Source organism: Salvelinus alpinus, chromosome 3 (assembly GCF_045679555.1).
Source record: "Salvelinus alpinus chromosome 3, SLU_Salpinus.1, whole genome shotgun sequence".
Classification (NCBI taxonomy): domain Eukaryota; kingdom Metazoa; phylum Chordata; class Actinopteri; order Salmoniformes; family Salmonidae; genus Salvelinus; species Salvelinus alpinus.
In genome coordinates, this window is record NC_092088.1 from 23,820,538 (window position 1) to 23,842,604 (window position 22,067).

Sequence of the window (22,067 nt, forward strand, 5' to 3'; positions counted from 1 at the left end):
TTATTACTTACATTTTAATTAAGGTGTAAGCACAATTTAGCTTGTGTAATCTATTCCTTTTCAAATTCTAGTTCCGTAAACATTATGTCCCATTCAAAAGGTCACTCACTGACTGGTTTATGATAGACAGCTGAGCTTCACAAAATATTTTATTGCCATAGAAAAGTGCTGGAGATTCGTTATCTGATGAATGAAGTCCACATCATCAAGACAGACATCTTTATCGCTATTTAGTGACCAATACACCGAATTTAAAAAAACAAAAAGGCCATTTCAGCAAATATACAGTACCAGTCAAAAGTTTGGGCACACCTACTCATTCAAGGTTTGTTTATTTTTACTTGTCTACTTTGTAGAATAATAGTGACGACGTCAACACATGGAATCATGTAACCAAAAAGTGTTAAAACAAATAAATATATTTTAGATTTTTCGAAGTAGCCTTTCTTAGCCTTGATGACAGCTTTGCTCACTCTTGGCATTCTCTCAACGAGCTTCATGAGGGAGTCACCTGGAATGCATTTCAATTAACAGGTGTGCCTTAAGTTAATTTGTGTAATTTCTTTCCTTTATGCGTTAGAGCCTAATCAGTTGTGTTGTGACAAGGTAGGGGTGGTATGCAGAAGATACAGACCAAGTCCATATTATGGCAAGAACAGCTCAAATAAGCAAAGAGAAACGACAATCCATAATTACTTTAAGACATGGTCTGTCAATCTGGAAAATTTCAAAAACATTGGACGTTTTTTCAAGTGCAGTCGTAAAAACCATCAAGAGCTATGATAAAGCTGGCTCTCATCAGTACTGCCACAGGAAAGGAAGACCCAGAGTTACCTCTGCTGGAGAGGATAAGTTCATTAGTTACCAGCCTCAGAAATCTGCAATTAACTGCATCTCAGATTGTACCTCACAGAGTTCAAGTAACATACACATATCAACATCAACTGTTCAGAGGAGACTGCATGAATCAGGCCTTCATGGTCAATTTGCTGCAAAGAAACCACTATAAGGACACCAATAATAAGAGACTTGCTTGGGCCAAGAAACACGAGCAATGGACATTAGACCGGTGGAAAGCTGTCCTTTGGTCTGATGAGTCAAAATTTGAGATTTTGGGTTCCAACCGCCGTCTTTGTGAGACGCAGAGTAGGTCAACTGATGATTTCCGCATATGTGGTTCCCACAGTGAAGCATGGAGGTGGTGTGATGGTGCTTTGCTGTAGACACTGTCTGATTCATTTTGAATTCAAGGCACACTTAACCAGCATGGCTACCACAGCATTCTACAGCGATATGCCATCCCATCTGGTTTGCGCTTAGTGGGATTATCATTTGTTTTTCTAACAGAACAATGCCACAAAACACACTTCCAGGCTGTGTAAGGGCTATTTGACCAAGGAGAGTGATGGAGTGCTGCATCAGATGACCTGGCCTCCACAATCACCCGACCTCAACCCAATTGAGATGGTTTGGGAAGAGTTGGACCGCAGAGTGAAGGAAAAGCAGCCAACAAGTGCTCAACATATGTGGGAACTCCTTAAAAATGGTTGGAAAAGCATTCCAGGTGATTACCTCGTGAAGCTGGTTGAGTGTGCCAAGAGAGTGCAAAGGGTGGCTACTTTTTAGAATATAAAATATATTTTGATTTGTTTAACACTTTTTTGGTTACTACATGATTCCATATGTGTTATTTCATAGTTTTGCTGTCTTCACTATTATTTTACAATGTAGAAAATAGTAAAAATAAAGAAAAACCCTTGAATGAGTAGGTGTGTCCAAACTTTTGACTGGTACAGTACAGTATGTGTATGCATGCATGCGTATACACACATACATATATATATACAGTGATCCCTCGCCACTTCGCGGTTCACTTATCGCGGATTCGCTATTTCGCGGATTTTCATAATGCATTTTTTTTTTTTTTTTTGGTGCATTGTGCTCTGCATTCTGATTCGCTAAAAACTCACTCCCGCTTCTTGTATCAAAACATGCTACGAATTGTGCTATCATTTTGTCGTCTCGTGCAGTTGTGTGTACGTACATAAAACAGCTTGGCAAATTTACATTAAGTTGGCCAAATTATCTTGTAATTTCGAACATCTCCTAAACCCATAATGTCGACGAAACGGCCTACACGTGAGTCACTGTATTTGTATACATGTAATAGTTGCTAATTGTAAAAAAAAAAAAAAGTTTTCTATTTCGCGGATTTCACTTATCGCGGGTCATTTTCGGAACGTAACCCCCGCGATAAACGAGGGATTACTGTATACAAATACATATATACAGTTAAAGTCGGAAGTTTACATACACTTAGGTTGGAGTCATTAAAACTCGTTTTCCAACCACTCCACAAATTTCTTGATAACAAACTATTGTTTGTTGCAAATTAATTACAATGTGGTTTTCTGGATTTTTGTTTTAGATTCCGTCTCTCACAGTTGAAGTGTACCTATGATAAAAATTACAGACCTCTACATGCTTTGTAAGTAGGAAACCCTGCAAAATCGGCAGTGTATCAAATACTTGTTCTCCCCACTGATATATATATATATATACACACACAAATTATTGTGTTCACTTAACTTTGAGTTTCTGTCATTGTCAAAGTGAGCACTGAATAGGCCAGCGGGCCCATCTCAAACTTTTAACAGTGCTCCATAAGGTCCCTCGTTCTCCTCTCCGACTGCTTTAATGAATTGGACTCCAGTCTTACCGACCTATCTTCCAATACAGTCATCCTGCTACCATGGCCACCCCCCTGTGGACCCCAGTCTTTGGAGAGGCCAGCCTGGAGTGTGAGACCCAGGCCAGCGTGAGCCAGGCGAGGTGAGGTGCTCCCCCTCTCACAGAGAGCCGGCTGGGAGGGGGTGGAGCTGAGGGTCAGGTGTACTCACACAGGTGTCCGCAGCCAGCCGGGCAGTGAGAATTGCTCTTTAACCAGTTCATCACGTGCTCCAGGTGCCCGCCGTGACTGCAGCCCTGGCACCACACAAACAGCCCCTTCACCACATGGTGGCACACGGCACAAACACTGGCACACTGGTGGCACCTGGGGAACGGGCAAAGAAGTTGAGTGGCTATATTGCACAACTTTCCAAATGTCCTCTTGCCTGGCTCCTCTCTAGGTTTCTTCCTAGGTTCCTGCCTTTCTAGGGAGTTTTTCCTAGCCACTGTGCTTCTACATCTGCATTGCTTGCTGTTTTGGGTTTTAGGTTGGGTTTCTGTATAGCACTTTGTGACATCTGCTGATGTAAAAAGGGCTTATAAATACATTTGATTTGAGCGTATATAGAAATATGTAACTTGCCATTTAGTTACACTGTTAATTCCTTTCTAGATTGTTTCTCATTAGGTTAGTAACCCTTCATTTAACCATTTACTGTGTAAGATAGGTCAAAGTTATACCGGTCACAGATCCAGCCCCTGTTGCTCATGGGCCGTTTGCAGTTGCTGCAGTTGACGTGCAGCGTGGTGGATGTCTGGTTCAGACAGGTGATGGCGCTGCAAGTGCTCAGCTTGATGACCTCGTTGGACACGTTCCACAGCTCGAAACGCTGCAGCAAGTCAATGTAGGACATGTACCAGTGCTCCTGAAATAGGGTCACCGCTATTATTAGAACATGCCGAAATAAACAAAATATTTGTCCGCTTGGAAGACATGCAGATTACCAAGACTCTAACCTCCATCATTATTTAGTCAATCAAGCAGTTATTTGTAAACCAAATCAGCCATGTTAAATTGTTCAGAATTCAGAATTCTCAAGAGCATCCCAATTAATTTTATGCCAGACATAATCATTGAATTTGTATTCTGGTTCAGGAACCGACCATACATATTCTCAACATTATTCGTATTAGAAAGCTTCAGTTCTTCACCATGACAACTGTTATATCCCTAGCTCTGACCTGAGTGAGGTCGTCGATCTCCTTGCGGATGCGGTCTCCCAGGACGATGAGCACCGAGACCGCCATCTGCACGTCGCCCTGCTCGGCGTAGTGGCTCAGCATCTCCCTGACCACGGGGCAGAAGAAGCGGGCGGGGAGGTGGGGGCTGAACAGCGGCTGCGAGATGGCGATCAGGGACAGGGACTCTATGGGCGTCAGGCACATGACCTCTGCCTCATTGCCACTGGCGTGCGGCGAGTCGGCCTTGTCCTGCTGCAGGTGCTCCGGGACCGACGGGTTGTCCATGATCTCATGGCGCAGCGGGAAGGCCTCCTGGGGGAGCGTGTACTCCTGTTCTTCCACTGAAAACACCGGAGAGAGAAGAATAATGCTCAGAAAGTACTAGGCGTAGATCATAGACTAGCTATGAAACATGGCTGTAACCTCCATTGAAATGGCATTCGACATAAGGTTAGTGGAGGCTATATCAAAGGTCAAATAGGGGGTGCTTATATGTATCCCGTTTCACTGCATGTACAAGTGGGTAACCTGTACGAGTGTGAGGTGTGAAATGGAAATGCGTTTAAAAAAATTATATGTATTTCCCCAACTCCCCCTTGGACACCCTCGGAGAGTCCAAGTCATCAGTGTTGAATGTATACGACCTGTGTTGGGGTCAGACTCACCGGCCTGGATTTCGTGCTCCATAGAGTAGAGGTCATCGTCATCCAGCTCAGCGTCACCAAACATGTACTCCGCCTGTCCCTCACTCCCCTCGGTCTCCTCATTCTCTGCAGTGGGACAAATCTCTGTATTGTTTACTCATCTATTGCATCCATCATAGTAAGTAACATTCTAAATGTGGTTCACAAAAACAACCTATATGTTGATTAATTTCTTCAGTCAAGTGGGAGTAGCTTGAATGTTTTTAGAGTTTACTCTCACCGTCGTTGTTGCTGTTGATGAGCGAGTTCCCAGGCTCCAGGTGAATGTTGTCCTGTCTGCTCTCTCCTTTACTACGGTCCAGCCTGCTCTCCGTCCCCATCTCCTTCATACTGAAACTTGGGCGGACACAAAAAAATGATTTTAGTTTGTCCACACTATTTTTCAGCTTATGCGTTTTATGTAAAGCCTGTGGTCAGTACCTGTTCATTAAAGGAAGGTTGCCCAGTTTGCTGATGTTATTTGGACCAGGTGTCGAGAGGTTAGCTGGATCTGAGAACATGAGCCGAAGCATCGTCCATGTAGTTGAAACCTTCAAATGGGGAAATATGAAATAGGTTTGTTAGTGATCCTCAAAACTTTACTTAGTTCCACAATAATGTTTAATTGGATATGTGTAAATGAATGCAGCTCATCTCTGAGTGGAAGACTGACCAACCTGAGGTCTGTTGAGCTCCTTGGCCACCTTGGCATTGTGGTCGCACAGCTCGGCAAAGGGTTTTCCGCCGAGGAGGTAGAGGCGCGCCGTCTTGACAAACCAGTCCATGCGCCTGCTCTCCAGAGACGACTCAAACACGCTGAGGGCGCTGGACACGTGGGCAAACTGCTCCGTCAGATCGGGCTTCTTGAAGAAGAAGATTGGGTAGCGGCGGTCGCCACTCGGGTAGGGTTTCCTGTTGGAGTCGCCACTGATGAGGCTCTCCTTGGCGGCGAAGGCCAGGTCGCCAAACAGCCCGAAGCACAGCCCCTCGGGGTTGGCCCGGTCCACGGGCCGGCTGGCGTCCTTGAACATGTGCTGGTAGAGCGTGCTGTCCTTGGAGCCTGACAGCAGGAAGTAGGGGTCATGCTGGTGGCGCCACACGATGCCAGTGGTCACGTCCTTGTGCTCCTCGAAGGTGGCAAAGGGGATGAAGGGCCGTCGGACATCCCACACGTAGATGTTGTGGTCCACCATCATGGAGCAGGTGGCCAGGTGCCACTTCCTCTCAGGACGCCACTTGACCCGTGCCACCGAGGCGATGGTCTGGACGCAGTAGATCTCTTTGGCCCGGTTGGTGGTCATGTCCCACACCTTCACCATCTTGTCCCGGCCGCCAGTGGCCAGCCAACCCCTGCAGACAGAGGTCAATACATTAGCAAAGTGGCTGTTGATTCAGGTGAATCAATAGCCACACTGTAAGCAAGAATGGTTACTGTATCTAAAGAAACTTCACTTTAGATGAATGGTCAACCAATGCAAACATCAATGCTTTTTCAACATGTCTTTCTCTAAAGCCTCTGCCTACCTGTCATCGGGGTGCCAGTCACAGCAGAACACAGGGCCGGTGTGGGCTGTGAACATCCTCTCATACCGGTCAGGCCTCCGGATGTCCCACAGCTGGACGTTTCCGTTCTCAAAGGAAGCAGCAAAAGTAAAGTAATCCTTCATGCTGAACTGAACATCTCTTACACTCTCCGACTGACCTGAAAAAAAATAACATCGATAAACAGGAATGTTCTCAGGCCAGGTACATTACCATGTCGTACGACTATGTTGTTTATTTAGTAACTAATAAGATGCTGTTTGTTTTGTAGCCCAGAGGCATTCCTGGACATGAGCAAGGCCTGGTTTCCCAAAAGCATCTTACGGTTAAGTTCACCATTAGAACCTTCGTAGGAACATCGTTAAATCACCCAGCTGTTTCCCAAACCATCATTAGTAAAGTCGCACTTCAAAAACAATTGTTATTTACCAACTGCCACAGACCACTCATAGAACAGCTAAGTGCATCGTTAATGCTTTTTTTGCCCTTCTGCATCACTTTATACACAGAAGATCTCTGTTCAACATAGAATCAAGTTGTTTATCTGTCTCTCTGTGACCTCCGATAACTTCGGAAAGAAGTTGACTATAAATACAAAGTTGCCAATGTCTTTGCAAGTGAAGGATAAAAAGATGTTCTAAATGAAAACTGAGAACTGCTTTCCTACATAGGCATATAAATTTAAATCATATGGGAATCAATTTCATGTTCAGTCAATTGAGTTCTATTCGATGCTACACTGTCTGTAATTTTGCTTCAATATATTTAATGATGTGTAACATGTGCGCAATGATGTGCCAAATTATATCGGAAATGTAGTGCATTATATGGTAAGCATTAGAATAAGCCACCTCAGTATTTTGCAGCCGTAAGGTGATAACTCTCTAGGAGCTGATCTGTCATCAGTATTGTGGAATAATTATTATGTTACGGTAAGATTTGAATGGAGAAAGCTGATCAAAGAGCAGTGCTGCCTTTCTTCCTATCAGTATTGACATATGCTCCAACAACGCGCGTGGTGTTTTGTGAAGCGCATGTAACATCTTCGGCCGTTGTAAGAACGATGCATCGTTAAAGCACTTGTAAGCCTAAATTGCATCGCTATCGGGAAACCAGGCCCAGGTAGGTATTTCTACACTCCACCCAAAGTGTTACTCCTGGGTTCAACCTCAAAAGAGTGCAAGAACTATCCACAGACACACATACCAGAGAAGGTGCTGACGGACTCCTTCTTGCGCAGGTCGAAGCACTTCATGTAGCCGTCCTGGGAGCCACTGAGCAGCATGTAGACTTCGGTGGGGTGGAAGCACACCTTGTTGACCGTGCGCTTGTGCTCGGTGAACAGCTGGTCCTGCTTGTTGCGCGACGGCTTGCCCAGGTTCCAGGTGACTACCGCCCCGTTGGTGGCAGCCGTGGCCAGCAGGTTCTCCTCCATCTGGTGCCACATGACGTCGGCGCAGCTGAAGTTGAGCGAGGGCTTGCGGCCCACGCGCAGGTTGAGCTTCTCCACAAACTGCTCCTCCTCCAGGCCGTAGATCTTGAAGATATTGCGGCCGGCCACCACCACCTGTGTGGCATCGCGGCACACACTGATGGCGTTGGCGGGCGCGTCCAGGTGGCAGAACATGGTGCGTCCGCTGATGCCACTGCTGCCCAGGGCTGTGGTTACCCGCGACATCTTCTCCATGGCCTGGTGGGGGACACAGAAGGGTGGTTGGGGAAATCATATTGGAATATTCCAAAAGAATGCCCATAGTTTCGCCAGAAGATGGCACTGCAGCTATGAGGAGAGCTCAGTTTGGTACTTGAGCTGTGCTGCTGGCAGTGGTCTGTCACATATTTATAAGACCCTGTAATCTCTAATTAATTCCAATGGACTTACTCCAAATAGCAGCGGCGATCCTCTCTGCCTCTAGAGAAACACAGAGGCCTCCTCATACAGTCCTGTCAGAGGTCACCAGAGAAAAGGGTCATTATCCTCCACTTCAACAATCATCCACACGTATATGTTAATCTTGTAGAGCTGAGAAAGGGAACCCATTCAGTAGTGTGTCTGTAGGTTTTTGCTCCAACCAGCCAGCCACGACCTGATAGTACCTAGGCCTAACCAGTATCTACTTAGACAAAGTTCCTTCCTGTTCAGGTGCTGAGGTCCAAGCTGGAGCAAAAACCCTGACTGTCATTGCAACTCTTTAAAATCAAATTATCTTTAAAGAGTAGCTACACTGATACGTCACTGAGGCTGAGACAATTACTGCAACCAGATTAAACATTCACAAGTTACAACAAAACAGTACTTACCTACAACCCAATAGTCTTCTATAACATGGCTCAAGAGAATATTCACCCCCCTTTGCCCGAAGTGCATGGCGGACTGCTTAATGTTCCCAGCTCTCCAGATTCCTGCATGATTATAACAGAGGGGCGCATAAAACTAAGATGACCAGTCATTGCTTAAAACAATGTAACCACTGAACTTTGCAATGTTTAGGGAAGTTTACGACCTGTCATTTGAAATATTTATAAATATTAGCTATCATCTGGCTAGGGTAGCTAACGTACCTAGCTATACTAATTGTGTCGTTCTCGAAATGGCCTCACAACAAGACTGAGACACACAGCCAATGAATGCATTTCAATAAAGAACATTTGCCTTCTAATTTGCGAGCAGAAATCACCTGGGAGCTGACTATAAAGCTTGCTAGCTAACGTTAACTTGCTAAAGTTACAACATGGCAGTCGGATGACATGATGCTAATTATTTTACTAGCAGGTTCAAAATATTAGTTGACGAGAAAGGTACCGTTATTTCCCAATATAAATGTTTTCAGTGCACAACAATTGGGGCTAATTATGGAGGACTAACCTTGCTTTTGAAAAAAAAAATGTTGTTGACTGCACTGGAGAACCGGAAGTTGTAACTGTTATTACCATGAATCTAGCGAAAACAAGCATTACAAAACGGAAGTACATGTTCTGAAAGGAATTCATTCATCGTTCATACTTTGTTTTGTAACATTTTATTACTGTTCTACACATGTGGATGGTAAGTGTTTTTTTACCTTTTATTATTCTGACATCATGACTTTGAAGTCGAAGCTGAAGACATGTTTCTTGTTCTTCCCATACAGTTTCAGTTCATGCACATATATCTATTGAATAGGCTATTTTGAGCCAGAATGAATATCAATACAGAGAGTAAGCCTATTGAACTGAGAATGAGGCTTGTCAACTATGGTTTCTTTTCTCCAATGTATATAAAGGTTTAGATAGCAGCTGTCATCTGCAGTGTGTCAGGGGAAAAGGCTCTCCTCCCTCAGGAGTTTTGGGGAATAACAACATTCCCCTGTGTAATGTCTACTCAGGTCTGAGGTGGTTTTGGCCCATTAACCCTTTATAAAGCAATGAGTGGAGCACTATTCGCCTGCGAAGACCCAGCTGTCTGGAGAAAGTTATATGGGAAATACTGGGAGGTAGTGGAGGCCAAGTCCCTTGGGAAGGGCAAGAAGTCTGGAAAACTGCTTCCCTTGGATAAATGGTAAGTGTGGCACATATATGATCCCATTACCAGGTATCAATGAAGAGCAGACTATCATCACAACTACAGTCAATCTGTCACATTAATTAACATAAACGCACATAGATTTGAGCTTTCAATTTATCAGGATGAGGAATCCTTCAATGACATTTATGCATGCCTTTTGATTGATGTAAGTAAACATGTTATATTTAGTCTGAGCCTCGTCTCTGGCCAGGTATCAAGAGGAGCTGCCTGTAGCCATCGCTGGGCGTGCTTACAAATACGTCACCCAACCAGAGCTGGTGAAACTGATGGAGTGGAAGCTCACTGTAAGTAGTGCAGATAGATGCATAGCTTTATTGACTAAGTAGTAAGTGAATGTTTCTGATATTCCAGGTAATAATTTGAAATTAAAATTAAATAAAAATCCTAGTAACTATGCTTTCCTTACTGTCCATGACCAAAGAATTCTCTTTAAGCTCCCTGCTCCCTGACTGGTTGTGAAATGTCTTGGCACTGTATCACCTGCAGAGGGGGAAGTTCCGTCCGCGGCTGCAGCAGCTCGTGGCCTCTAACAGTGATGAGATGGTGGAGAAGTGTTCTAGAAAGGCCTTCAGTCTCCTCCCTGACGTCCAGGCAGCCATCACAGAACTCAGCTCTCTCAAAGCCCTGGGCCCAGCCACCGCCTCAGGTCAGCAGCACCCAGGGGCCGTCTGTCTGGTTCACAGGATGGGAGAACACTTTTTAGGCAATTTTTAAGACTGACAAGACTGAGAAGGCTGACATGTTTTCTTCTTTTCAAGAGTAGAAAAAAAGTAACCTAGACAATGTTGGTTCAGTCACTTTCTTAATGGGATAAATTGATTTAGGCCTATTCATCTCGATTTAGCATGCTGAACAAAGCTCATAATGCAGGACGGAGGTTCCCGACACTCTGTCAAAGTGTAGTTAATATTCAGGAAACTACAGCGATCCGGTAAGGGGCACAGTTTAACTTGGACTATCTTTGACTGGCCGTTGTGTTCCAGCTGTATTGGCAGCAGGAGCTCCCGAGCAGGCTGCGTTCATGGCCGATGAGGCCGTTGAAAGTATCCCTGGACTGGGGCCCATCCAGTACACACCCAGGCACTATGCGCTCTACCTGAACAAGATGGCTACACACACACAAACACTTAACAAAGGTAAGTGTGTGTAAGTGTGTGTAAGTGTGTGTAAGTGTGTAAGTGTGTGTGTGTGTGTGTGTGTGTGTGTGTGTGTGTGTGTGTGTGTGTGTGTGTGTGTGTGTGTGTGTGTGTGTGTGTGTGTGTGTGTGTGTGTGTGTGTGTGTGTGTGTAATGCACATTTGTGGATACATATTCAGTGGGTCCAAATATTATCTATCTGGAACATTGTAGTTTTGCGCCATGTGCAATAGGCTCCCTCCTGGTGTGTGTGTGTAAGAGACAGGAGGGGGGGAAACTATACCCGGGATGTGGAAACCCCATGCCGTAATCTATGCTGACGTTGTTTGTTGACCCGCCTCCTCCATCTTCCTCAGTGGACAGCGAGCGGGACTGGACCCCCCATAGGGTGGAGCTGTGTTTGTGGGCATGGGCTGTAGCCAATCAGCTGCAGCTCCCCCTGCTGAAGGACGTGAATCTAGAGAGCAGCCTTCACAATAAGTCAGACCCGGAGACCAATGACAGGCCACCTAAGAGACAGAGGACCAAGTAAACTTTTTTTCTTCAGAAAACTACCTTGTAAAGCCTTTAGTTTGACTGTAGAGAATATGACTGGGATGAAAGAATGTCAGGCTACCTCAACATTATTGCAGTAGTGTTTTGTCTTTACGGTATGTCTAGTTTTACAGTGTAACGTGCAAATAAACTTGCTAATTAAATCTTTAAACAGGATTTATTTAGCATCTGGTGCTTGGTTAACTCACCCCATGTACCCACAATGTGTAGTGCCACTTGATGATACTTTTGTATATATAGTGTATGTGGACACCTCTTCAAATTAGTGGATTCGGCTATTTCAGCCACACAACCGTTGCTGACAGGTGTATAAAATCAAGCACACAGCCATGCAATCTCCATAGACAAACATTGGCAGTAGAATGGCCTTACTGAAGAGCTCAGTGACTTTCAACGTGGCACCGTCAAATGTCACCTTTCCAACAAGTTAGTTCGTCAAATTTCTGCTCTGCTAGAGCTGCCCTGGTCAACTGTAAGTGCTGTTATTGTGAAGTGGAAACGTCTAGGAGCAACAACGGCTCAGCCGTGAAGTGGTAGGCCACACGAGCTCATAGAACGGGACCGCTGAAGCGCTTTGTCCTCAGTTGCAACACTCACTACTGAGTTCCAAACTGCCTCTGGAAGCAACGTCCGCACATTAACTTTGTGGTTGGGAGCTTCATGAAATGGGTTTCCATGGCCGAGCAGCCGCACGCACACAAGCCTAACGTCGGCAATGCCAAACATCGGCTGGAGCGGTGTAAAGCTCGCCACCATTGGACTCTGGAGCAGTGGAAATGTTTCTCTGGAGTGATGAATCACGCTTCACCATCTGGTAGTTCGACGGACAAATCTGGGTTTGGTGGATGCCAGGAGAACGCTACCTGCCCCAATGCATAGTGCCAACTGTAAAGTTTTGTGGAGGAGGAATATTGGTCTGTGGCTGTTTTTCATGGTTCGGGCTAAGTCCCTTAGTTCCAGTGAAGGGAACTCTTAACGCTACAGCATACAATTAAATTCTAGACGATTATGTGCTTCTAACTTTGTGGCAACAGTTTGGGGAATGCCCTTTCCTGTTTCAGCATGACAATGCCCCCGTGCACAAAGTGAGGTCCATATAGAAATGGTTTGTCGAGAGCGGTGTGGAAGATCTTGACCGGCCTCCACAGGGCCCTGACCTCAACCCCACCTTTGGGATGAATTGGAAAGCTTACTGCGAGCCAGGCCTAATCACCTAAAATCAGTGCTCAACCTCACTAATGCTCGTGGCTAAATGGAAGCAAGTCCCCGCAGCAATGTTGCAACATCTAGTGGAAAGCCTTACCAGAAGAGTGGAGGCTGCTATTGCAGCAAAGGGGGGGCCAACTCCATATTAATGCCCATGATTTTGGAATGAGATGTTCGACGAGCAGGTGTCCACATACTTTTGGTCATGTAGTGTATGTACAAGGTGGCTAGTATAATAAATATAGCGGTGGGATGATGAGACATTTCCACAGTATTGTTCTTTATTCATATTGTTCCTAAATTAAAGCAAATACAATGAACAGTACAAAATAAAACCAAAATATATACAATAGAAAATGGTTCAGTTCAGAACATTTAAAAAGTACAATACATCATGAAATAATTTAATGAGGACTTTAATATAAACAATCCATATTTACATTAAATTTAGTTTTCATTTGTTTCTTGGTGACCCAGAGAAAAATAGCCTCTTTGTTCATTTTTTTAAATAATGTTTTTGTAAAGCTGTATTGGTACAACCTCTGGTCTGGATTTGGAAACTTAACTGCCGAAGCTTGGCACCATTTTATCAATGCAAGATAACAGCCAGTGAAAACTACCACAGCAGCACACATGACCTTAAACCAAACTGCCTCAATTATCCATGATATTGTACCATATTCTGCATTCAAAACCTCCATATACTGGTATTATAATGGTCTAGAGATGGATGAAAACAACTTGGATAACTGTTGATAGTTGTATGTTGGTCAAACCATGTGTGGATTCCACTGCTATCAAGTTTCTTTGTATTAGAAGGATACTGAGAAGGTAATGTGCAGGTTTGCTTGCTTCGATTCTTATTGAAAATAAGTTTATCTGGCTAATGAGCTACAGTAGCTTGCCTCATACAGTACTGCATTACAGTACCCCATGTTCAAGTAGTACACCACTGACACATACTAGGAGAAGGCATCCTGCTTGGTCACAAGCATCAGCTTAAAGCAGATACTGCATATTGATATCATTAAGGTTGGTTGATCTACATATCCATAAAATATAAAGATCAGATCAGTGATGCAGTGATCCTCCTAACCTGATGCCTTTAATCACACACAAACGCAACAGCCAAGTTTAGGGTGTAGATGCACTGGATGTAACAAGGCATTATCCGTAAGAGCACAACGGATTGTGGTAAGGAGGTAATACCTACGAAAGCATTAAATAAAGAACAAAATGGCACTATAACATATTGGCACAATGACATGTCAGTTTATCACGATACAACAAGTGCAAAAAAAGCTCACCTATGACAAAACACATGGGTCTGGAATATCTAATAACAGTATAAATCTCAAGTATGCTTGCTACAAAAGTTGTTGCATTTAGACACGGACAAGCAGAGAAGGAATGAACAGGGAAGGTTGTTTGAGAACGGCTCCATAGAATGATGTCAACTAAGGGGTTGACTCAACCAAGGAAAATGGAGGGCACATGGCAAGATGGTACGTTGGTTCCACTCTCTTTTAACAGTGACGTCCTTTAATTGGGATGTGGTTCAACAACAATACTACCTTCAAGATGTTAGGCTATTCATGGACACTGACAAATATGTGACCGGGGTCTTCAGACCACTCACTAAAGAGGTGGTGGTGGTCTAATCAATAGAGTATCATTGATAAAATGGATCACATGATACTGTATGATTGGCTGGCTGCCCCTATTCTACTCATGCTATTCTTCACCAGGCCCACCTTTGTAGATGAAAACAAAATGTCACACAAAAGACAGCAATCAAATCAACATCATGCGGCTTGTCACATTTACTGAAAGAAGAAGAGATGTTTACACTGGTGGAGCCCCAGGTTCTGGTAGAACTGAGCCCTGCATAACAGCCATACATCACTTCCGACGCCCGAGGCGTTGTGATGGGCACACGACAAGATATGAAGGCACACACAGCTGCTTTTACGACCCCAATGGTGTTTTATGAGTGGTGCCACCTCCATTCCTCTTTCTCTATTCCCCCTCTCCCTGCATCGCTCACAGTCACACTTTGGCACACGGCAAAGTTGTCACATATCAGCCTGTAGATGACACTTGCTCCTTCATTACAGTGTTTATGCCTCTCCCCCCAGATCCTCGGCTGTCTGGATAAAGCAGACAGCTTCATAGCCAAAAGGAGAGTGGGATTGGATGGGCTTTTGTAGAAGATGTGTTGTTAGTGCTGCTGTCTTTGGAGGCGGCCTAGGGCCAGGTAATTTGGCTTACAGATGGATAATAAACCACTCCTGACGACTTTTCTCTGCCTGCTTAATTAGGATATATGCACTTCTTATTTCCCCTGACGGCTGCCTCATATGCCATGGTGAAAAGAGAGAGGAAAAAATGAGCATGTCTATGAATACAGAATTGGAGACTTATTTGAGACTGATCATACATTAAGATCAACTAACTTAAAGGGGCAGTGCAGTTAAAAACGTGATTTTTTTTTAAAACACTATGAGATCGAAATAACACTGAAATTGTGAAGATTATCATAATGCCCTTTTTCTGTAAGAACTGTTTGAAAAAAAATCAGGTGGGATGGAATTTTTGGCCCATATCATGACATCACAGTCGACCATGGTTTGCCAGTGCTGTGATAAGATTTGGTATTAAACAATGAATTTATATGCACTGTATGTTTGTTAGCTAGCTAGCCAGCCAGATTTAGAGGAATGATTACATTAATTTAAAAATTAACTGCCAGTTTGCCATTCAAACAATGCAGTCAATCCACAGCCATACACTGGCTGAAATCAGTTAAGTTGTAAATTCAACAAGTTGTATCATATAATACCACTCACAGCTTTCCAAGTAAACAAACATTTTGACGGTCTATTTTAGAGGCTATTTATACAGAAAATTGGTATAAAACCTGTATAAACTGTATTTATATATATATATATATGCCTTCAGCAAGTATTCAGACCCCTCGAACTTTTCCACATTTTGTTACGTTACAGCCGTATTCTAAAATGGGTTAAATAAAACAATTTACTCATCAATCTACACACAATACCCCATAATTACATTTTTGCTAACTTATTAAAGCCAAAAAACAGAAATACCTTATTTACATAAGTATTCAGACCCTTGGCTATGAAACTCGAAATTGAGCTCAGGTGCATCCTGTTTCCATTGATCATCCTTGAGATGTTTCTACAACTTGATTGGAGTCCACCTGTGGTAAATTTAATTAATTTGACATGATTTGGAACGGCACACACCTGTCTATATAAGGTCCCACAGTTGACAGTGCATGTCAGAGCAAAAACCAAGCCATGAGTTCAAAGTAATTGTCCATAGAGCTCCAAGACATGATTGTGTCGAGACACAGATCTGGGGAAGGGTACCAAAAATGTTCTGCAGCATTGAAGGTCTCCAAGAACACAGTGGCCTCCATCATTCTTAAATGGAAGAAGTTAGGAACCACCAAGACTCTTCCTAGAGCTGGCCGCCCGGCCAAACTGAGCAATCGGGGGAGAAGGGCCTTAGTCAGGGAGGTGACCAAGAACCCAATGGTCACTCTGACAGAGCTCCAGAGTTCCTCTGTGGAGATGGGAGCACCTTCCAGAAGCACAACCATTTCTGCAGCACTCCACTAATTAGGCCTTTATAGTAGAGTGGCCAGACGGAAGCCACTCCTCAGTAAAAGGCACATGACAGCCCGCTTGGGGGCTGTCAGACCATGAGAAACAAGATTCTTTGGTCTGATGAAACCAAGATTGAACTTTTTGAGGAAACCTGGCACCATCCCTACGGTGAAGCATGGTGGTGGCAGCATCATGCTGTGGGGATGTTTTTCAGCGACAGGGACTGGGAGACTAGTCAGGGTCGAGGCAAAGATGAACGGTGCAAAGTACAGAGATCCTTGATGAAAACCTGCTCCAAAGTGCTCAGGACCTCAGACTGGGGCGAAGGTTCACCTTCCAACAGGACAACGACCCTAAGCACACAGCCAAGACAATGCAGGAGTGGCTTCGGGACAAGTCTTTGAATGTCCTTGAGTGGCCCAGGCAGAGGCCAAACTTGAACCCGATCAAACATCTCTGGAGAGACCTGAAAATAACTGTGCAGCAACGCTCCCCATCCAACCTGACAGAGCTTGAGAGGATCTGCAGAAAAAAGAAGACTTGGGGCTGTAATCGCTGCCAAAGGTGCTTCAACAAAGTACTGAGTAAAGGGTCTGAATACTTATGTAAATGTGATATTTTAGTTTATTTTTAATAAATTAGCAGAATTGTCTACAAACCAGCTTTTGCTTTGTCATTATGAGGTATTGTGTGTAGATTGATGATGAAAAAAAACTATTTAATCAATTTTAGAATAAGGCTGTAACCTAACAAAATGTGGGAAAAGTCAAGGGGTCTGAATACTTTCCGAAGGCAATGTATACAGTTGAAGTCTGAAGTTTACATACACCTTAGCCAAATACATTTAAACTCAGTTTTTCACAATTCCTGACATTTAATCCTAGTAAAAATTCCCTGTCTTCGGTCAGTTAGGATCACCACTTTATTTTAAGAATGTGAAATGTCAGAATAATACTAGAGAGAATTATTTATTTCAGCTTTTATTTCTTTCATCACATTCCCAGTGGGTCAGAAGTTACCATACACTCAATTTGTATTTGGTAGCGTTGCCTTTAAATTGTTTAACTTGGGTCAAACGTTTCGGTTAGCCTTTCACAAGCCTCCCACAATAAGTTGGGTGAATTTTGGCCCATTCCTCCTGACAGAGCTGGTGTAACTGAGTCAGGTTTGTAAGCCTCCTTGCTCGCACACGTTTTTTCAGTTCTATCCACAAATTTTCTATAGGATTGAGGTCAGGGCTTTGTGATGGCCACTCCAATACCTTGACTTTGTTGTCCTTAAGCCCTTTTGCCACAACTTTGGAAGTATGCTTGGGGTCATTGTCCATTTAGAAGACTGATTTGCGACCAAGCTTTAACTTCCTGACTGATGTCTTGAGATGTTGCTTCAATATATCCACATAATTTTCCTCCCTCATGATGCCATCTATTTTGTGAAGTGCACCAGTCCCGCCTGCAGCAAAACACCCCCACAACATGATGCTGCCACCCCCGTGCTTCACGGTTGGGATGGTGATCTTCGGCTTGCAACCCTCCCCCTTTTTCCTCCAAACATAACGATGGTCATTATGACCAAACAGTTCTATTTTTGTTTCATCAGACCAGAGGACATTTCTCCAAAAAGTATGATCTTTGTCCCCATGTGCAGTTGCAAACTGTAGACAGGCTTTTTTATGGCGGTTTTGGAGCAGTGGTTTCTTCCTTGCTGAGCGGCCTTTCAGGTTATGTCGATATAGGACTCGTTTTACTGTGGATATAGATACTTTTGTCCCTGTTTCCTCCAGCATCTTCACAAGGTCCTTTGCTGTTGTTCTGGGATTGATTTGCACTTTTCGCACCAAAGTACGTTCATCTCTAGAAGACAAAACGCCTCTCCTTCCTGAGCGCTATGACGGCTGCGTGGTCCCATGGTGATTATACTTGCATACTATTGTTTGTACAGATGAACGCGGTACCTTCAGGCATTTGGAAATTGCTCCCAAGGATGAATCAGATTTGTGGAGGTCTACAATTTTTGTTTCTGAGGTTTTGGATGATTTCTTTTGATTTTCCCATGATGTCAAGCAAAGAGGCACTGAGTTTGAAGGTAGGCCTTGAAATACATCCACAGGTACACCTCCAATTGACTCAAATGATGTCAATTAGTCTATCAGAAGCTTTTAAAGCCATGACATCCTTTTCTGGAATTTCCAAGCTGTTTAAAGGCACAGTCACTTTAGTGTATGTAAACTTCTGACCCACTGGAATTGTGATACAATGAGTTATAAGTGAAATAAGCTGTCTGTAAACAATTGTTGGAAATATTACTTGTGTCATGCACAAACTAGATGTCCTAACCGACTTGTGAAAACTATAGTTTGTTAACAATAATTTTGTGGAGTGGTTGAAAAACGAGTTTTAATGACTCCAACCTAAGTGTATGTAAACCTTCGACTTCAACTGTACATACTGTATATGGCAGTATTTCTATTAAACAACTTCTGATATATCACATGCCTTACTTTTATTTTCCTGCATAAGGAAAAGCAGAAAATACATCACCTATTCCTTTACTGCCATTAACTCCAATTAGACTGGTTTGGATTTCTCCCTGACCAAAATGGCTGCCATTTCACCCCATTCTGGAACATTGAGGGATTAGTCATTAAATAGGATCTCTATGCCTCCTACTTTGAAGGGGTAAGAGGGGTAGGCTCTGGAGTCTAGAAGATCCTATACGCCAATCAGGACTGTATATGTAAATATATTTACATTCGTATTGACACGCCCGCACAATCAGACTGAGCATTTCAATGGCAAAAAGAGTCTCGGAGAAATAAATGATAAAACATATATTTTGAGTTATTTTTATAAAATAAACACGTACAGTGATTTATTAGACATACAGTGATTTAAAAATACAATTAAAAAGCCTGCTTTAACTGAGACCTGGGTGCGTTTTTAAGGGTGGGGAAATAGAAGCTTGTACCTTGTACTTCAGCTTTTGTCACCCCTTTAGTCGTTTAGTGCAGTCAAAAATGCGATTCTCCTTTGTTTTATATACAGTATATTTCCACGCTATGAGGTTGGAATAATACTGTGAAAATTATGATAATGCCTTTTTCGTGTAAGAGCTGTTTGAAAGACCACCTGAAATGTCTGCCTGTTTTGGTGGGATGGAGTTTTGGCCTGCCTGGTGTCATCACCAGGCAGTAAATTTGTTAATAGACCCATAAGAACCTCTCTGAAAATAACAGCTAGTTTTCAGTTTTCCACTCCTCACTCAGTACTAGCAAAATTAGTTGAGATATTGCTCTTTGCTAAGAAGTGAATTTTTTCAATTTTACTTTAAAACAATCACAGTTAGGTACTTAATTGTTAACCAGAAATTATTTGATATTGAGATAAAAATGGCTGCATTGGACCTTTTAACAGTTTTATGTGTTTTACAATAACATCGGTATTTAGTTTATAGCCCTTTCATCAGCCCTATGCCTTTTCTGGGTTAATGTGCTATGGATTCTTTAGCTTACGAGGCACAATTATCCTCCTCTTAGATAGAATTCACCTTTCATAAAGTTATTCGTTATGGCACACTCAGTATGCCTGTATCATCTGTCAGTGACATAATCATGTATGCTGAGGATAATGTCTGAGACCAACTGTCAACATTGGCAACTCTAAAAGTTTTCTAAAGCAGTCAGAAGAAACATTCCAAATTAAATAGACTACAGACTGAAAAAAAAAGTATACAGAAATTAAATAAGTGAATGGAATTTCAAGATTAGTCAAAGCCTAGCATTTTCTTGATTCAGTCAATGAGCTAATTTGTGGCAGGTTTCTCTATCCAAAATGTGTCATTAACCAAAAAAGACTGTCGTCAGGCATCACCACACTGGGGGGATTTGGAATCTGGCAACCATGCAGTAACGTGTGTCTAAATATTCTATCTGGCAACCAAGGTTTTAAGATGTGTTTATCAACAAATATCTAATGTCGCCTGAGAGCGACAGTCCAGCATTTCTCAAGCATATTCTTGCACAGTTTGGCTTTGTCATCCTGTCTCATTTGCCACATAACTCATATGACATATTTTATTATCAGCTTTGACATTACCAATGAGGACTACACGGCAGAAAGTTCACCGAAGCATATACCAGCAAACAGTCACTGTTTTCACTCTGCCTTTGTTTTCCATTTCTACGTTGAATTGGTTCTTCTATGGCTTATTCTGTAAAGCACTAAGATTCATAAAGACGAGTGTAACTTTCTTCAATGATGTTCATTCATCATAGTAACCAGGGATGTCTGCTGTCGATTTACTTTCAGAGGATCAAAGCTGTATAGTAAGAGTAATCATAAGAACATCAATCATAGCATTACGTCTGCACCATTTGAAACATTCTTCTTTTGTTTTCCCAAACAAGAAAGAAACAGAAATAAATGATTAACACTCCTTTTTATGTGTACATTCCTTTACAAAAGTATACAGTCCCTAAGAATGAGACACTGAGGTATAGACTGGGCTTTGACAGACTGAACCCAATGCCCGCTGGGACACGAAGGTCAGAGGTCAGGCGATGATGACATGTCCGTTGCCCTCCCCAGTTCCGTCTGTTAGAGTGAGAATAGACAGAGGCCTGTGTCGCTCTCTTTGCGTTCCCGCGCTGACTTACAGCATCAGGCAGTGGTTGTTCTTGGAGACGGTGACACAGGAGAAGGGTGCGGGTTGGTGTGTCCGGGGTGTAAAGAGCACACGTCTCAGTTTGGACCTTAGAGCATGAGCTAGATGAGATGCTGGTGCTTTAGCAGGCTAGGGTATGGTACTGCTAGAGATTATGCTAACCTGCTGAAGCATTTAGGTTGGGTGGAAAATGAGAGTGACAATGGCTACTAGGGACATGAGCACCACAGTGGTGATGGTGGGGAAATAGGATATCACGGTTTCAGCATAGATTTTTTTTCTTCTCTGTCTTTTCCACCTCCCTAGCTGCATGCCTTGTTACATGTAATACCTATTCCTGTGAATTCCTATTCTTATTCCACAGTGTAGATCTAGTGTTTAGGTGCATGTTGAGCAGTAGAACACTGGTGTCCTTCTGCCTCATGTCTTTAAAAGGGGCAGTGAGGAATACTGACAGAACACACATCTGTCCAGTAAGAAGCACCTCAAGGGTCACTCTGAACGCAAAGGAGAGCTGACGCTGCATGGTGTTAATCAAAATGGCTCTCTGACAGGTTCGACCTGAAGCTGGGTTGAGCTTCAACACAAAAGACAAAAGGGATGCTCCACAATGAGAATATGAAGACAGCTACACATCTTTCACCTGCATATATTGCTACCAAGTTCCCTCCCACCACAAAACAGAGATCATTCTATGATGATATGGGTACATTGGGAAAAAATATTCCTGCTCTGTACAGTTTTGAATTAAATAACTTCCTGTGTTTTGAATGGTGTTGCCGGGGAGGTTGGCTGAGCGGACAGGAAAAGGATACGGCGAAGGCGCTGGGTCTTGACATGTGACAGTGAGAGGGAAAATGTAATGGAGTGAGAGAGAGCTTCTTGGTGTCAGGGAGCGGGTGGAAGCTGCACCCCCAGCAGCTCGTAGGCGAAGATGTTCCAGAAGATGGCGAAGAGAAGGAAGGTGATGAAGGAGAAGAGGATGACCCACCAGGAGCACTGCTTCTGCAGGCTCTCCTCGTAGCTGCGCAGGATGAGCAGGCCCATGCTGATGCCCACCACCGCCCCCGCCAGGTGTGCCATGAAGCTGGGCTGGGGCCCCGAGGAGGGCAGGGGCGGGGAGAAGCGCAGCCACACGGCACGGCCCACCTCCGAACTCACTGCAATG

The 22,067-nt window shown here is 43.5% G+C and overlaps 3 protein-coding genes across 3 annotated transcripts in view; 1 reads left to right on the forward strand and 2 right to left on the reverse strand.

The window, feature by feature from the left end:
* Positions 1–131: 131 nt before the first annotated feature.
* Positions 132–9,055, reverse strand: wdr24 (WD repeat domain 24). The gene is made up of 12 exons (XM_071392178.1): positions 9,004–9,055; positions 8,439–8,540; positions 8,020–8,081; positions 7,344–7,827; positions 6,120–6,297; positions 5,273–5,945; positions 5,037–5,146; positions 4,837–4,952; positions 4,578–4,682; positions 3,913–4,253; positions 3,412–3,596; positions 132–3,055 (listed from the first exon to the last, which is right to left on the reverse strand). Exons 4-12 carry the CDS (start codon positions 7,822–7,824, stop codon positions 2,887–2,889), a joined length of 2,358 nt encoding a protein of 785 aa, XP_071248279.1. The 5' UTR covers positions 7,825–7,827; positions 8,020–8,081; positions 8,439–8,540; positions 9,004–9,055; the 3' UTR covers positions 132–2,886.
* Positions 8,864–11,549, forward strand: LOC139570367 (uncharacterized). The gene is made up of 6 exons (XM_071392197.1): positions 8,864–9,183; positions 9,503–9,675; positions 9,893–9,986; positions 10,189–10,348; positions 10,686–10,838; positions 11,195–11,549. The coding sequence occupies exons 2-6, from the start codon at positions 9,542–9,544 to the stop codon at positions 11,368–11,370; spliced, it is 717 nt and encodes a 238-aa protein (XP_071248298.1). The 5' UTR covers positions 8,864–9,183; positions 9,503–9,541; the 3' UTR covers positions 11,371–11,549.
* A 1,309-nt stretch (positions 11,550–12,858) lies between these two features.
* Positions 12,859–22,067, reverse strand: part of rhbdl1 (rhomboid, veinlet-like 1 (Drosophila)) — a 61,194-nt gene continuing 51,985 nt past the window's right edge. Inside the window, exon 8 of the mRNA XM_071392184.1 lies at positions 12,859–22,059. Within this exon, the coding sequence (XP_071248285.1) occupies positions 21,788–22,059 (272 nt within the window). The 3' untranslated portion in view covers positions 12,859–21,787. The remainder of the gene's footprint in view (positions 22,060–22,067) is intronic.

Coding starts and splice junctions, on each gene's coding strand:
- LOC139570367 (XM_071392197.1), top strand. CDS start 9,542: ATGAGTGGAGCACTATTCGCCTGCGAAGACCCAGCTGTCTGGAGAAAG. Junction 9,676..9,892: donor CTGCTTCCCTTGGATAAATG/GTAAGTGTGGCA, acceptor GTCTCTGGCCAG/GTATCAAGAGGAGCTGCCTG. Junction 10,349..10,685: donor GGGCCCAGCCACCGCCTCAG/GTCAGCAGCACC, acceptor GTTGTGTTCCAG/CTGTATTGGCAGCAGGAGCT.
- wdr24 (XM_071392178.1), bottom strand. CDS start 7,824: ATGGAGAAGATGTCGCGGGTAACCACAGCCCTGGGCAGCAGTGGCATC. Junction 5,946..6,119: donor GACTGGCACCCCGATGACAG/GTAGGCAGAGGC, acceptor CTCTGTCTGCAG/GGGTTGGCTGGCCACTGGCG. Junction 5,147..5,272: donor AGGAGCTCAACAGACCTCAG/GTTGGTCAGTCT, acceptor CCCCATTTGAAG/GTTTCAACTACATGGACGAT.